This window comes from Lepidochelys kempii, chromosome 15, assembly GCF_965140265.1.
Source record: "Lepidochelys kempii isolate rLepKem1 chromosome 15, rLepKem1.hap2, whole genome shotgun sequence".
Lineage (NCBI taxonomy): Eukaryota > Metazoa > Chordata > Testudines > Cheloniidae > Lepidochelys > Lepidochelys kempii.
In genome coordinates, this window is record NC_133270.1 from 24,306,387 (window position 1) to 24,323,883 (window position 17,497).

General features: G+C 47.6%; 1 protein-coding gene across 15 annotated transcripts in view; it reads left to right on the top strand.

Moving 5' to 3' along the window:
• Window positions 1–17,497, top strand: part of NCOR2 (nuclear receptor corepressor 2) — a 412,043-nt gene that overhangs the window by 191,530 nt on the left and 203,016 nt on the right. For all 15 annotated transcript variants that reach the window (XM_073313442.1, XM_073313441.1, XM_073313453.1 and 12 more), the window contains exon 5: window positions 7,945–8,124. In XM_073313442.1, coding sequence (XP_073169543.1) covers window positions 7,945–8,124 — 180 coding nt within the window. The remainder of the gene's footprint in view (window positions 1–7,944; window positions 8,125–17,497) is intronic.

The following is a 17,497-nucleotide window of genomic DNA, read 5'->3' on the forward strand; positions in this document are numbered from 1 at the left end:
GGGCTACAGAAAGGGTCAGTAAAATGCCAGATGATAAAAAAAACAAAAGAAGTTTAATAACCTGATCTGCTTTTCACAGTTATGCTCTTTTACCTCTTTCTGCCTTTCCCGCTGCTGGGAAGATATGACCAGCTAGTCAGTTTCATGGTTGTTTCTATTCATTTTGACTCTCATCTGCTGCATTAGCACAAGGCTGTAATGTTTGGATTGCAGATGCTCTAGGGTTAAGCCTGGTTCCCTCTGGACTTTTAACTATATTTAAATATACATTTGACCTCTTTGGTTTTAACATTTTTATAAGCTTGTTTTTGCAGTGCAATCCAGGGGGAAAATGGGCACTAGATTGGGCATCGGGAGGCCTGGATTCCCTGACCTGCTATCTCTAGTACGAAACTGGAGAAGATACTTCCCAGCCTTCTTCCCCTTCTCCCACTTCCATAGGAATCACAGCCCTTAATAGCCCTTGGGTTTAGTACTTACTCTAGGTTTACGAAATCGCACAATGCTCTCCAAACCACAGGTTCTTGCAGATGGCTAGAGAGCAAATAGTGGCTCTGCCTTGTGGCACAGACTCTTGCTAACTGCATACTGGGAATTTAATTAGTTTGCAGATTTAAGATGCGTTTGATGGGTATGTAGAGATAAGAAAGATTCAGATGACAGAATTATGTCCCCAGATAAAATCGCAGGCATTCATACTCCTCAACTGTCTGTCTAGACGCAAGGGCTTCCTTCATTTTTAGGTCTGAATTGAATTTTGCCCACTGTGGGTCTGCAGCAGTTGTCATCCAGCTGTCTGTTGTAACTGTTCTCTTTTACCCTGTGGGTGTACCTGGGATGTGCAAGCAGAAGGAATTGGGGGTAGAAGCTCAGAGTTCTAACAAAACTCTGTGTTTAATAACTCAATCAATCAAACTGCAGTTGGACAATCCTTTAATTTCCTAATTGTCACGTCTTTCATTAAACTGGGTTAACCAAGTAATTTACAGACATTTGATGTTGAAGTTGCTCATGCTCCTGGAATGAAGAGACTGTTGGTAGACTACTTATTTTATAGATGGGTGAACTGAGGCAGAGAGCCATCATGACTTGCCGGAACACACATACTGAGGCAGTGGTAGAGAGAAGGTTAAAAACAGAGACCTGACTCCCAATTCCGTATCCATAACCACTAGACTTTGCCCCCTCTTTTTCAGACAGCATAGCTTTATTTGACCAGCTTGAAAGTGAAGGTTCCAAAGTTATGACGTGGTGTCCCCTGGGGCTTTGGAAAGGTGGCTGATTCATTGTCAAGAAAACCCAGGTTCAAGCCAGTCACAGCTCGCCCTGAGGTCTGGGTGAGTCCAGATGTGAACAAGGGCTCCATTGTGTGTCTCCCACCATGCCTTCATTCTAAAACCTCTCTCATTTATCTCTTACCTTTCAAAGTGCTAAATGCAGATATGTGTCTGAAGGCAGGAGCAATACTTACTTTGCACCGGCAGGTGATTTGCCCTCCATGGAAGGATTTAAAAAAAAAAAAAAAAAGCAGCATATTATTGATCTGTCCTTCCCCCACATCCTCCATGCCCCACCCCAGCCCCTTCCTCCTCTTCTTTAGTTCTCTTCAGCTGCACCAGCTGTTTTGAACTCTCTCTTCCCTCTGCCTCGCTTATTCTCCACTCTCCAACCCCACCTCCCGTCTATTTAGTATTACTGCTTCTGATGCACAATGCTAACAGCGCCGTTCTTCTTCAGGCATTGACTGTTCAGCCCACCCAGTGAGGTTGATAGGTTTAATTACTGTGAGGGAAGGTGAAGTGTCTACACTACAAACGTATGTCACTACAGATATGTGGAAAAGCCATACTCCTGAGCGACGCAGTTATCCCAGCCTAACTCCCCGGTGCAGACAGCTCTGTGCCGACGGAAGAGCTTCTCCCTTCGACACAGCTGCCGCCGCTTGTGGAGGTGGATTAACTGTATGCCGACGGGAGAAGCAAAGTAGCGTCTTCCCTTGCAGCTGCATCACTGCAGCACGGTAAGTGTAGACAAGCCCCAAGGCTGCAGAGGGCAGTCCTTGTTGGAGGTGGAGTCGGCATTCAAGAATTCCTGATCTTGTGCTTTGACCGCTTGCCCACGTGCATCTTTTAAACCGCCGTGTGATAGCTGGATCGGGCCCACTGCAGACTCCAATTAAAGTCCGGGAAAGTTGAATCAAGCCCTGAATCGGCAGTTGTTTTAGAAACATTGGGCCATGACGGCTTTACATATTCTTCCCCAGTCTCTGCCGTTTAAAATAAGAGATGCTATCAGTTGCATCCCAGAAGGTGAAGGTGGCACTCATAATATACAGAGCTTTGATTTTATTGGTGGGACCTCCAGTGAAGAGCTGTGATTTTTATTGGTGGGACCTATGCCTGGGACAACCACATACAGAATAAAAATCTAGGACAGGTTCTCCTCTCAGATGGAGTGTGTCTCTAGTGTTAATTGTTTTATTTTATGGCAGCAGCTGTTATTACCAAGGGAGGCTTTACATTAATCCTGGCCCCCCGCCCCCACCCTTGTTCCCCTTGTTATCATACAAATCGCATAATAACAACACCAGGGATAAACAGGGACTACGGTAGCTGTTAGCTGTGTATAAAAACAAATCACATGGAAACAGTATAATTACTGAGAAAGTATCGACTTGAGTAATGAAGTAATTGTTTTCTTCCCTCCAGCAGATTGATTCTAACTCTCTGGGCTGCATGCTGGTTTTGAAGGCTGTGACTACTCGTTAATAAGAAGAATTTTACGTTTCACACTATGTTAATTTAAAACCTGGATGTGATAGGATCCCAGGCGTCAACATCATTATATAGAGCCTGCTTTAAGTGGCTTCTTCAGTGTTAGGAAGCAGACCACTGCTACCATTTAAAAAAACAAAACCACCTTCCCTAGCAGTGAGTTGGGCTCCTGTGTTGGCTGCAGTGGGTTCCTATTTTAAGGATGCAGTTCACAAATATTTGACTTTCTGTTCCAGGATGCTCCCTCAGGATGGGATTTCTCTCTGCAGCTAGCAAGCACAATCCAGCAGTGTCTGGCTTGCTGGGAGCTGGAGCATCCCCCTCTTGGCTGGATGCTTTGAGCTGCCATGTCGCGGGGGTGGGGGGGATAACATTGGAGCAAGGAAAAGGCAGTCCCAGTCATAATGTGAATGGGAGATTCCCAATCTTTTGTTCCTCTCCAAGGGTTCTGTGGGCAGCTGAGAGGCCCATTGGCATGGATCTTCAAAGGATATGTTGTTATGTGCCCATCCTGTTCTCCTTTTTGGCTTTTGCTACCCTGCTTTCTTCTCTTCCCTGGTAATCTTCAGGAGATGCATTGCACTGAGTTGTCGTGTCCCCACAGTGTGCCGTTTCCCTTTGAGGTTTGTGCTACAAGGTCTCTCTCTGTCATGAACGTTTAATGTTGAACCCGTATGAGGTCGGGCTGAATTACTTACATGGCCCCTGTCTCTTTAGAGCATTCCAAACAGCCGGTTTTAGGCGTACTTATGACACGTTTGATGCCAAGATATCAGCACTTGTGCAAAAGAACAGGCAGATTCTCACAGTGACAAAGAACCAACAGTAGAAAAACTGGATGTTCTGGTGACATAGCAATCACTGTGTGTAAGGCGTGCTGTTGTAAGCTTCACTGAGCATCTCCTTATGTATTCTGCCATGGAAACTGGGGAGGGAACAGACCGATTAGGTCACCCAGTCCAGGCCTCTGACAGCACAGGATTGCTCCCAGCAATAGCTGCTGCATCAAAAGAGCCCTAGGCCCTCGTTACTTGACTGAGTCAAGCACAAGAGTATTTTAAATTCATAATCTGCGAACACTCATGCTCAGCGCTCTTCACCCCGGGAGGCAATCAGGCCTCCTTTCCCAGGAAGAGCGCTAATGGAGAAGGTTGGAGTACACCTCGGGGATTCAAGTGCCCACCGCTTGCTGTTACTTAACCTGCTTTGAAAGTCCAGCCTTTTCAAGCTGACTGTGGCAGGCAGCTGTGTCACCATCTTTTCATGTGCACCTGGTTTTTGCGCTTAGGAATAAGGGTTTCTTTTTAAAAACAAGAGTGCTACTCCCTGAACCTCATTATCAGGTGTGAGTTTCCCAAGAGACTTCTGCATTCATTCCCTTTCTCCCGCGTCCTTGTTGTCTGTCTCTCTCTGTCTAGATACCTGTGTCTGTGAAAATGGCAATTCCCCATTTTGAAAGAGCCTCTGAGCACCGCTGACATCGTGCGTGATGACGGTACTTTTATGTAGGGTAGCGCTCTGCCATTCTTTCTGCTCCACTATACCATCGCTTCTCTTCCAGCATCCGTAGGCTGAAAATATGACTGGAGAGCAGAAACAGAGTCTCCAAAGGTTTTACAAAAAGGGCTTTAATCTTTTAAAGTTCCTTACGTTTTGCATATTGCCAAATGTGGGCCAGTTTCACTTGGTTGTTTTGTACTTAGAGTTCGATTCTCTCTCTCGCTCTCTGAAATTGTGGACTGAAATGACTTCTGCTGATTCGCTCACCTACACACCATCACCACACAATTTTCTTCCCACTCCTGCTGTCCCATAGGCTTGAGCAAACCATGCATTGCATGCCTAAAAATCTATCTTCTGCTTCCTCTGGCTTTGAAAATTGAGAGCACAGGGAAGGCTTAACAGTTGCCCATGAGGAAGGCCAGGCCTCAGCTCTCCGCTTGTGGTTGTCAGGTAACTGAGCACTTGCACCATCTTATCCCAGTGTAAATCTAGCGAGACAGAAACCCACTGTTTTGCCTTCTCAGTATGTGTTTAATGCTCTTGTAGCTTGGTTTTTGGAGGGACGTTTGTAGTCAACTTCTTCAGCTGCCTTTGTGGTATCTTCTCATGCTAAGAAATGAAAAAACCCATCCTGTGATAGTAAGGAATGTGGTGGGGGAAAGGATATTAATATCCAGATTGCTACTATGCTTTATCTTCACGGTGGCGGAAGCAGGAGCGGCATTGATGAGCCAACATGCCTCTAAAGCTACCAAACACTCTTACTGGAATAAAGCCATTTGAAGAGAGACCCTCCTGGGTGTTTGGTTTCTGTGAGTCCAGTCTTGGAATTGTACATGTCTTTTTATCCACAAACTCCTTCTCTCTTAGCAGAGTTGTATAAAGGGGGGAGCAAAGAAAAGTAAGAACATTATTCATTAGCCCTTGTGGCCCTGGGGTCAGAAGCTCTGGGACAGCCACTGGCAGGCAAGAATGCCAGGAGAAGAAGGTGCTCACAAAGAGCGTTGACTGTCCTATCTCAGTTCTTTCCAGTGGCTGGAATGGGGCCTGGGCAGAAATCTCTTCCTCTCCATCCTTTGCTGCAACTTCTTCCCCTTTCAGTCCTCCTCTGCTCTGGCTGAGCAAAAGAAAATGATGATTCCCTTTGACTGCGGCACCGAATACCCATCGAGGAGTCAACAGGCTTTGCTTTCTGGGAGGCTAGCACAGTGAAACCTGCTTATAATTGAGTGAAACTTGACTGCAAGCAGCATGAAGCTTCATTTGCAGCGTGGTGAAAATCCCTTGAACAGTATCAAAGCTGTCCAGGGCCGGCTTGAGTGGGGAGCAAGGCTTAAGATGTGGCATTGTGATGCACGCTCCACTTCTAAGGCTGCTTTGGGAGTTCAAAAAGCAGGGGTGGAGGTTACATGCTGCAGCTGCACATTCCAGTAAGCAGCTATTAATTAATTAATTAAGACACGCTCGAGTGTCATTAGGTGGTATCTTTTTTTTACGCACACGTCAATCCCAGAAGGTTTCATCATGGGTAAAGATGTCCGGGCCAGAGCAATTCATAGCGCTTAACTGTGCGGACGCCTGGCGCTTTAACCAACGCAGCAGAACGTTCTTGTGTCGTATCGTTGGCCCCAGCTAGCTGCGGTCTGAGATCACGTCGCCCCGTGCCTCCCAAAGGAGGAAACAGCCCCGAAGTACAAGTGGTAAGTTAATGAATAGCCCACCTGTTGCTGGTCCAGGCGGGAAGTTAGCCTGGCAGTCATCCACAGCCCGGGAGTCAGAGAGAAAGGGAGCCCTTCTGGAAGGAATGAAAAGCACCAGTTGGTGCTGGAGAACAATGGCAGACTTGTCTCTAGTTGTAAGGCTGCTGTAATAAAGGTGCAAAGTTTTGTGTGAACTTCGTTGCTTGTTCGCTTTTTTTTTTTTTTTTCATATTTTTCTCAGAGCAGCTGCAGGGTGATTATTGAGCAGCTTGTGGTTTAAGGTTACAAACTAAACCATCATTTTTACCTCCCCTGTTTCCATCCTGGGGGAAAAGAAACCCCATCCCATCGCAAAATAACTGAACAGATAAACTTAATTACGATGTCTTGTAGCTTACAAATATGAGTGGAATGCATTAGGCCAGAATAGGCTGTCGTATTGGGATCCTGTAGGATCTCACAGCAAAATAGGGTCAGGGCTGGGTCAGCATTGGGACAGGAGACGGTAAGGAACTATGGGGATGCGCTGAGTCAGCATGGAAGCAGGGCCCCACGTGGTGATAGGAAATAAGACACAAAATTGAGAGTCTGATGTGTAGTTACAGATCCTATTGATGCTCTTTATAAAGGCACGAGCGTTAACTTCAGTGTCCTGCCAGGTTGGATGAATCTGTCTCTTGCCTCTTGAAATTCCCCAGGCTGTTTCAGGCCTTGATATTCAAGTCCTTGCTAGACGTGCAGCAAGGCGCTCAAGGTTTCTGGGCTCTGTTGCATGTGAAAGAGGAGGTTGTGTGCAAGCAGATGTTAGTTAAGAGCAAGGCAGAATCCTCTTTGCCGAACTCTACTTGCGTTGGGATGAGCTGATGTTCGTGTCCAGTTCTAAACTACTTCTCACATTGCCATGCGATGTTAATCAGCTGCAGTGCTTCAGCCCAGAGGTGGCTTCATTTCAGTGGTGGGTGAACGGAACCCTTTGCCAAGTTTGTATATCAGTAAGTACACTTCAAGATCTTTGGGGTGAAAGGCATTGCACAACAGCAGGATTATTGTTGAAGACTGTCAGGAGATATTGGCTAATTAGTAGTAGCTAAACCATTACTTTGCTTGGGAAAAATCAAAAGTGCTGAACATTTTGATCTTTTCCCCAGTGGTGTCGTCCCTCCCCCTTCCCCCCCAGCAAACACCATCCTAATGAGAGCTATTCTTTGAAGCTTTGTTAGGTTGCATTGTTCCATGAAGTTTCTTTTTTGAAGAGCACTTCCTCCAACACTGTTTGCTTTAGAGCCTGTAGACAGACATTTGTCATTAGTTCTGTCTATTTTATCTAACCTAGTCTCTCATATAGCTGTCTTTTTTTTCTTATTTATCTGGCACCCACCACCCTAGTATCTGAGCTCCTCCCCAAATTAACAAGAGCATGAAATCCCCCCACCCCCACCCCCCAGGTGGACTAGATCTCTCTCTCTCTCTTGGGGAGGCTTCTGGAATTCTTTTAGAACAAAGTGCGTGCCTGTGTTACTCTCTCTCCCTCAATTTAGTTGTTAGGGCTATTGTCGTGTTAAGTTTTGTGGTAGTCTGGAACCAGTTATCAGTAAAGCTCTGTCCCCTGCCATCAGGAGTTTGACCTGGGAAGTTGATGGTTTTATGGTTTCTGTGGGGTGTGACTGCTGCAGGAATGGATGGTCCCAAAGTGAGTGGCCTTTCTTGGACCAGTACCATGGGTGACCATAAAGATGAAGGCCACCTTCTCATTCTCTGGAGTTTAACTAGCTGTTCTGTGGGGAGCCGGGGAGTTTGTAAAGTGTCCGGGTGATGCGGCCAGCCTTGCTTAGTGTAGCAGGTTCTTTGAAGCGTCCGTGTTAAAGGGCCGGAAAGTGACCAGGGAAGTGCGCATCTGCAACACGTGATGAGGGCATGTGAGGGAGAGGTGCTGAAATCGCTGATCGGATTGTTCTTACTCTCCACAGGAGCGAAGCCTGACAGGAAAGCTGGAACCCGTGTCTCCGGTCAGCCCCGCCCACCCTGACTCGGAGCTGGATCTGTTACCCTCCAGACTTTCGAAGGAGGAGCTGATCCAGAACATGGACCGAGTGGATCGGGAGATCACCATGGTGGAGCAGCAGATCTCCAAGCTGAAAAAGAAACAGGTAGGGTGGCCCAGCACTGATGGAGTGGTATGTCTGTCAGAGCATCCGCACGTCCCTGTAATGGCGGCCCGTCTGTTCCGCGTGTCCACTGCTGTCCGCCGAGGGGTGGCATTGCACAGTTCCACTGAGGGCAGCAATTGCAGCAGCTACTGTACGTAAGGCAAGGCAACTGCTAGCGCTTTAACCAGCGTCTCGCCTAGACTTCCCCTGGACAGCTCGCCGGCCCATCAGCCCTGTTGTTTGTACTGCATTAGCACCAAGAGGCCCAAACCAAGACCAGGGATCCATTGTGCTGTGCGTGCACCTGGTAAATGCCGATCCCGACCCACCTGGTGCTTACAACCTGAATAGAGAAGACAGACAAGGGGTGAGGTAAAGAAGTATTTTTATCCCCGTTATATAGATAGGGAAATGAGGCACAGAGAAACTAAGCCACATGCCCAGGGCCAAGCAAGAAGTGGGTGACAGAGCTGGCAATTGATCCCAGGTCCTCAATCCTGTGCATTGTAATCACAAGACTATTTTTCCTCCCAGCTAGATCTCCAGCAGCAGTACCACGGGGGGAATAGTGCTGCGGGTAATGCAGTGGTGGGAAATGTTAAAAAAAAAAAAAAAAAAAGGAGATTGTGCTCTGGTTCTAAATCTGCGAATGCCAAATTCAGCGCTTGGATATTTCCACCCTGAGTCTCAGGAAGGGATTTGCTTCTCTGCAGTGCCCCGGCCGTATAAAACTCCATCCGTTCTGCCTATATTGCATTATATGTTGCTGTTTGTTGTTCCCGACTCGTGGTGGTGCCTGGCACGCTTGGTAGTTCCGTAATCAGTGTGTGCACCAGTTGTCCTGTTCTCCCTCTTCGCCTGGTGTGTGTCTGTGTGTGTGGGTGTCCCAAAATAAAGCTGCAATACTGAGATTTCTCGTTGTAGCTGGAAAACCAACCCAAAGCTTTGTGTGTCGACGCGATAGGGCAGCGCTGCATCAGTGGCAGACTTGGGAACAGCGCCCTCTGCTGTTTTGTGACCTAACCTGCAGCCCCTGCTGTATTGCACTGAGTGATACTCTGCTCCGTGTGCCTGGGCTCAGGCAGATGTAACAGAGGGCTCTGGGCAGCTCCCTTCCTGCAGTCAATTGAGGGGATGGGAGAAGAGACCGTATCTGGTTGCCATCAAATTCTACTGCTGGGCCTTGGGTAGGCGTGTACCACTATTCTAGGGAAGCCCTAGGTCTCACCGTAAGGCCCTTGTTACTGTAGTATCTAGACACATGACTGTTTCCAATGTACATATCTTCCCTGCAGAGATGGCTGCTCTTCATGTTACAGATGAGCGCTGGGAGGCTAAGTGAGTTGCCCAAGGTCACACAGTATGTCTGTGGCAGAGCAGGGAATTGAACCCAGCTCTTCTAAATCTTAGGCTAGTGCTCTAACCACTGGACCATCCTTCCTTGTCTATGTAGCAGAGTAGAAGTCTGCCTGGTAGAAGACTCCACCAGCACATCCCAGGTTTATTGTTCCCACACAGATTACCATAACCCCATTAAGAGATTAACATGACAAAAGTACAGTGGCAGCCTGTGATTTTTATAAAGGTTTTTCAATGCCTAAAGCAAAGCAGTTCTCTTGTGTCTCCTTGTTACCCCTTGTTATTTCCCGTGCGTCAGGAAGCTCTGTAATGCTTGCTGATGACTGCTAATCCCCACCCGCCCGAGAGATGAGCCAGCTCTCCTGATGTGCGTGTGCCCTGGAATTTATGAATTAAGGAGGCGGTATAATTGGGCTGTCATTCTGAATGAAAAACTGGGTCTATTTCCATGCTCCTAGAGGGAAAACAAGTTGCTGATGTTCCTTCCAAGTGCGGCAGAAATGTCACAGGAAGGGAATAATGAGTGTAATAAAAGAACTGAAGAGTCTCCTCTCGTTTCACACACACACAATCGCGCACGCCCATGCACACGCTCGTGCTCACGTGCACTCTCAGCAGGCTGCGCTGTAGCTGGCAGAGAACCAAGCTCTTTAGTCTCTTTATTGAAAGGCCATCCCAAATGCCCCTTTTTTGCTATGAATAGAGTTGAGGTTTTGATGAACAGATGCCTCTCCAGCCCCCTCGTAAGTGGAATCAGGACAGTTTGGTTTTGTTTTTAAATAGTGTGGTGTAATTAGTCCTAGACACCTGTTTTCAGTTGATTTCCCTACAGAGGTATCAAAAGGGCTGGAGCAGGGAGAGGGGAAGGGAGGGGAGCCCGCAGGGCTAAGAAACAGCTGTGATGCCAGGTGAAATGAATGGCCCCAAAACTGCCTTTTCATTGGTGCAGCTGGAACATCTGGAGTGATTTAAAACCACAGAGGATTCCCTTGTTTTATGTTTTGGGAGTTGAGTGGAGTCTGGCCCGCCGTAAGGGCTGAGAGCAATAAGATTCTGGTGCTTGCCACTGGAAGGCTGGTTCCTTTAAAGGCAGACCTGCCAGGACAATGGTGGCGTAATGATAAAGATGGATTCAAAGGACGCTGTCAGCTTTAAACTCCTGGGCCAGATCCCTTGGTCTCCCCAAGCTGCTTTGCAGAGAAGCAGATGGAAGGATGTGGGGGAGGGCAGAATGGGTCAAAGGTAGCTTTAAGACATCTTTACATTCTCTGCTGATAGGGACCTGAAGCCTGCTCTCATCTTATGCCTGGTTCCCTATGCTCCAAGGGACTGTCCTGGCAGCTGGGGAATCAGCCAGATGCATCAGCTTTGCGACCATGCCCCCTTTGCTGAGGCCTGGGAGAGAAATTGGAATAGGAGCGGTAAGAGTGGCCAGGGAGATTTCCTTGCATGCTGCCTGGTCCTGCTGGCCTTTCTGCCTGCTTCACCTGACAAGAGTGGCCCAAACTGACTGCAACGCAGCACTATGCACCAGGTGCTTCCCGCATCTGCAGGGGTGGTGCCCCTTCTCAGGCGGAGCTGCCTCCATGCACCCATCTCAGGAAAGAAGCTGGCACTTTGCACCAACACTGTATTCATTACAGTTCCTTTAAAAAAAAAAAAAAAAAAAAAAAAAGCCCTTGCTCCAAAAAGCTCCCAAGGGACCTTTGGTCCAGCGACCTCGACATGCTGGCAGTGTCCATCCCCCGGTCAGTTTGCAGTGAAGGGGGATTTAGCTTATTGAGAGCAACAGGCTCCACTTAGAGGCTTAGTACTCCTGGAGCCACCTGGCTTTACCAAGGGTGCAGGGCTTCTAGGCCTGTGCAAGCCAGGTCACCAGTGAAGCACAGCTGGGCAGTTTGGCTTGTTTTCTAGTGGAAAGTTGATGTTAAGTCAGTGATTCTGGGAAAGCAAAACGAGATTGTCATTTTACCTTGGATTGGAGATTCCCCCAACTCCTCCAGGGTATAATTCACAGTAGCTGTGGGGACGGTGTCCTCCTAGCAGACAGCTCTGCAGCCCGGCTTTTCCAGAGCTGCTGGATACCCACAGATTGAAGTTAAAGGAGCTACAGGTACTTAGCACCTTTCAAAACCAGGCCATCGTCCTGGAAAGAAAAGGCTTTTATTGTTTGTCTTGGTCTCTCCCCCGGACATTGATTTTATAAATCCTCTGCAAAGGCTCAGATTAGTTACAAAGGCGGCAAAAGTAGCTGCTGACAGATAAACCCCCTTCTCCCTTTTCTTCGCGTGTGGTTCTGTTGCTTGGTGTGCAATCAGTTAGAGATACTGACCGTGGCCTTCCCTCTCCTTAAGAAAGTTCAGTACATCTGGCCTTTAAGGATTCAGTGCAAGAGAAAATATTTGAGAGGTGCGGGGGAAAAAGAGAGAGCAGAAAAGTTCCTCTCTGTAATACTTTGAGAACATTTGGTTCATCTGGGCATCTGAGCCACTGACTTTTAAAGAACATGAGAGAGAAAACAAAAGATATTAGCCAGATCTTCCTTGAGCAAACAGTAGAGCAGTTGTATGAAGCCCTAATGTCTCAATGCATTTTCCCTCTGTCCTTGGGAGGTCTTAGAGACAATTAAACACATTTGTACACAAAGCCTGTGCGCAAAAAAAAAAAAAGCAGCAGCAACAGCGGCTCCTTGGTCGTTCCAAAAATGGCCCTGAAGGCTCTCGCTGGGGTTGGCTGGCAGGAGGGGTTCTGATGAAGCAAAGTCTGATGAAGCAGCCAGGAGCTTTGCTTTCCTGAAATCCAGTGCACCAGCGAGCTGCTTTGTCCAGCTGCCCCTCCCTGGCTTTATTCATGTGTGTTCAATCTCTTTCACTTCTCCCACTAGCCTTCTCTGTCATGACAAGGAAGGATAATCGCCATGCAGTTATTCCTGGCCATGGTACCAGGGATCTTGGAAAAAAAACCACACCCACCCACCAAACATTTTCTGGGATTTTCTTTCTTTGTAAATATTTTCTAAGCCATCTCCAGAATGCTTTTCGGAAGTGTAACGCTGACACCTGCTGGCAAAGGTGGAGCCAGCAGTGGCCTGTAGCCTTGCAGCACTGTAGGGGAGCCCAAGACTTGGCCTATTTGCCAAATCTGCCAGGTAGGTTTATCATGTTCAAGAACAATTCCCCCAACTGAATTTTATCTGCTGTTTCTCAGCCTCTTTTTCTTAGAATATGTGTTAGAAGTAGATTTCCTGAGCTGGAAACCCTGTTTTTCTGTTTTAAGTTGCCATGTTCTTGTGTGTGTAGGCTAATCACTGGTGACTTCTGCCCAGGAACTAGCATGTGCCAGGATTAAACATGAACATTTAAATGTTAGCTACCTCTGAGTAAGGGCAACCGTGCCAGAGACTGACTAGATTCACAGAAGACTGGAAAAACCAGACCCAGCCAAAGCTATTTCAGTTCATACCTCATGCAACTTGATCAAAGAGGAGGGATCTGTGCTTGCTGCCATATGCCCTGCAGATTAAGTATTGTTATTACCGTACCATTGTCGCTGGGGAAGAGAAAGAGGTGCTGCCTTCATTTAGGAACTGATTGGCCTTAAAAGGAGAGGGAAGCGTACGCTGTCCCTAATGACAGGGCTGGGTGTTGCCTCGAAGACCTGCCGTGGGATTTTCAGTTTAGCAGAAGAGGGAAGTTGCAGGCTAGCAGAGGGTTGGCGTGTCGCCGTCAAGACTCCTCCTGATTTTCTGATTGTAAAGGTCACAGTTCCGGCCTGGTTTTTGTGGCAGACCTTTAAGATCCGTCTCTTGATGCTGGCCGCTTTTGCTTTGCCATTTTCCACAAATTCCAAGAAACACTGTTGCTGGCTAAACCGACTGAGATCATCTTTGTAATCTCTGAGAGCACAGAGGGGAAGTAACCCCTAGTCCGTTTGCTCTAATTGGTGGGCCTGCACCTTTGATCATTGTACAGTATTACTCCCACAGAGAGTAGAGAGACTGTAATTCTTCACTGTATTTCAGCTGTAATTAGATTTGCAGGGGTGGTGGTTTTGCTTTTAAGGAGCTGCTTTTAATGAGCCTCCACTTACTGGCAATCATTCATTTCTTGATTTGCCATCAAATCTTCTGTCTTAAATCAATTAGAACAGATTTGACCACTCGGGAAACTTTTTTGTGGGCTGCCAAAATACCTGTCAAAATTTCTAGAGATTTTACCCAAATCCTTTCCCTGATGGAAATTGTGGTTTTTTGTTTTCTGTTTGATAATCTGGGGATCTTTTGTTTCGAATTCCTGGATTTTGTAGTTTTGGGGCCTGTAAAGGGCATCTTTTCTATTATGAGAATAGTGCATGCATTTCATTCCTTGAACCAAACCCTGGATCCTAACACTCTTCGACCCTGGGAAAGTTCTGATCTGGATTGGACCTTTGCTGCTTGGACCCAGCTCTGTTTGGAAGCTGTTCTAGTTGAACAAAGAACTAGAAGTGCACTGTAAGCCCCAGGGGAAAGTAGTTCATCAAGACATGGGTTGCTGATTAGTTCCCAAGTGGAGTTGAACATGTTGGTCCTGACCTGGAAAGCTTTAAGCGGCTTACCTCTTCTTGTTGGGGAACCACTTCACAACTCTGGCAGCATCCATGGAGGGAGATCAGTGGAGACACTTGAGCCAGTGGTCTCCTGGTTTAAACAGGAGGAGACCAGGACTGGGGCATATTCCAAAAAGGGAATATCGAACCCACCTTTTGTCCTTCAGATGCCTTGGTTATTGGGTCTTGAGATCAAACTGCAAGGCATAATATAGATTTCCTCTGGCTTTGGGGCAGTGGGGTGGGTCAAAGGATAGGGGTAGTTGGGGATTGCTGTTTTTATTGTATTGATGGAGCTTTGTATTTGGTCAGGATTGAAAGATCAGCTGAGAAATTAGGTGGATGGACAGGACATAGAATCATAGAATAACAGAGTTGAAAGGGACCTCTGGAGGCCATCTAGTCCAACCCCCTGCCCAGAGCAGGACCAATCCCAACTAAATCATCCCAGCCAGGGCTTTGTCAAGCCTGACCTTAAAAACTTCTAAGGAAGGGGATTCCGCCACCTCTCTAGGTAATGCATTCCAGTGTTTCACCACCCTCCTAGTGAAAAAGTTTTTCCTAATATCCAACCTAAACCTTCCCCACTGCAACTTGAGACCATTACTCCTTATCCTGTCATCTGCTATCACTGAGAATAGTCTAGATCCATCCTCTTTGGATCCACCTTTCAGGTAGTTAAAAGCAGCTATCAAATCCCCCCTCATTCTTCTCTTCCGTAGACTAAACAATCCCAGTTCCCTCAGCCTTTCCTCATAACTCATGTGTTCCAGTCCCCTAATCATTTTTGTTGCCCTTCGCTGGGCTCTCTACAATTTCTCCACATCCTTCTTGTAGCGTGGGGCCCAAAACTGGACACAGTACTCCAGATGAGGCCTCACCAATGTCTAATAGAGGGGAACGATCACGTCCCTCGATCTTCTGGCAGTGCCCCTACTTATACACCCCAAAATGCCATTGGCCTTCTTGGCAACAAGGGCACACTGTTGACTATATCCAGCTTCTCGTCCACTGTCACCCCTAGGTCCTTCTCTGCAGAACTGTTGCCTAGCCATTCGGTCCCTAGTCTGTAGCGGTGCATTGGATTCTTCCGTCCTAAGTGCAGGACTCTGCACTTGTCCTTGTTGAACCTCATCAGATTTCTTTTGGCCCAATCCTCCAATTTGTCTAGGTCCCTCTGTATCCTGTCCCTACCTTCCAGCGTATCTACCACTCCTCCCAGTTAGTGTCATCCGCAAACTTGTTGAGGGTGCAATCCACACCATCCTCCAGATCATTAATGAAGATATTGAACAAAACCGGCCCCAGGACCGACCCTTGGGGCACTCTGCTAGATACCGGCTGCCAACTAGACATGGAGCCATTGATCACTACCCGTTGAGCCCAACAATCTAGCCAACTTTCTACCCACCTTGTAGTGCATCCATCCAGCCCATACTTCTTTAACTTGCTGACAAGAATACTGTGGGAGACCGTGTCAAAAGCTTTGCTAAAGTCGAGGAATAACACGTCCACTGCTTTCCCTTCATCCACAGAACCAGTTATCTCATCATAGAAGGCAATTAGATTAGTCAGGCACGACTTTCCCTTGGTGAATCCATGCTGACTGTTCCTGATCACTTTCCTCTCATCTAAGTGCTTCAGAATTGATTCCTTGAGGACATGCTCCATGATTTTTCCGGGGACAGAGGGGAGGCTGACCGGCCTGTAGTTCCCAGGATCATCCTTCTTCCCTTTTTTAAAGATGGGCACTACATTAGCCTTTTCCAATCTTCTGGGACTTCCCCCGATCGCCATGAGTTTTCAAAGATAATGGCCAATAGCTCTGCAATCACATCCACAATTCCTTTAGCACTCTCAGATGCAACGCATCCGGTCCCAGGGACTTGTGCGCGTCCAGTTTTTCTAAATAATTAAGGGCGCTAGGGTTTGATGCCAAGCCCTTTGGCGTCGGTGGAAAAGCCCTTTCCTGCAGAGCTTCCCAAAAAAACACCATGCCCGATTCCTGATAGTTGACCCCCGCCCTTCTGTCTAACCTGTATGTCACTATTATTTTTTATCTGAATTAACATCCTCAAAGCGTCTTCCAGATTGACTTGTGAGTCTTTGCACAACTCTCTCTCTCTCTTTTTTTTTAGGTTTCCAAGTATGAGACCCGTCTTGCTGGTTCAGGAGCATCATTTCTGATGAGTCATTTGCAGCCCTCCTTTTGTAACCGTTGGATTTGATGCTGTGCCAGAGTTAATTTTTCTCTAGAGCTCTCCAAGGTGCATCCAGGCCATAGCAGGGCTGCCCAAAGGCCAAGTGCCACTTGCAGCGTCCTGGAAATGTGGCTCATGGCCACTCTCTGCCGGTCTCTGCAGGAGCTGACCAAGGGCAGGTTTTTATCTCTGCTGAGCTCAAACAAGCTGCTGCTTCACTTTGTCTTCAGAGCATTCACGTCTAAGTGACTGTCAGGGTTACCCTCGTTTTGCTGTTGGTAAAAGCTGTGGACGTGTCTGGGAACTTGGGTGCGGCTTTTGGGCTCCTGGCTGGTTGCCCAGATCGCCCTCAGCAGATGGAGTTTGGGTACCTCACCTGCACAGCCAGGGTAAGGCTGTGACTCAGAACTAAGGGAACGGCCACATGCCCCTTTTATATGTAGGACCACAGAGGAAGAGATGTACGTTCAGCTGCGATCTCTCTCCAGGGCAGGGGAGTCTGAACTGGTTGCTGGCCCCTTGCTCAGTGCTGTCTAGTTTGCCACTGTTGCGGTGTTGAGTTTTTACCAGATTCTGATACATCCCCTTTGTTTTATTTAACATTGAAAAGGAAAAGGGGATTTGAAAATGGCCTTCCCGAGACAGGCCGTTGGTCTGTAGAGGCCCTGAAGAAAGTGGCTTGTGCTGATGCCCTTTGCTGCAGCTCCTGGGTCAGTCTGACGTTACTAGAATTGTATGAGGTACCGATAGTACAGTAAGTGTGTGGGGCCGTTTGACCATGAGAAGCGGCCCCCTAGTGATGATTAACACCCTGCCTCTGGGCTCCTTAGTAATATCTAAAACATACAATAGCGAAATTTGTCTCTGTGGCCTACCTGCCCGCTTCCCGCCTGCATCTCTGGCCTGTCTCCTGATGCTGCCCTTCATGCATGGGACATACTCCCCTTTGAGATGCCTACAGCTCCCGTCTCCTGATTGGCGGAACCCCTCCTTACATCCTGCCTCTGCAGGGATGCCTGCGGCTCGCTCCCGTCTGGCACTGGGTGGAAGAGCTGCGACTTTTGCCTTTCTGCTAAACTCGGTTCATCCCAGCGTTACCTCATCCTCCCCACCTCGTTTGTCTGTTTCATCTGCCTGCAGTGTCCTCTCTGACACCAGATTGTGACCTCTCTTTGATGCTTAGGCCTGGTCTACACTGGGGGGAGGGAGGGTGAATAATGTAGCTG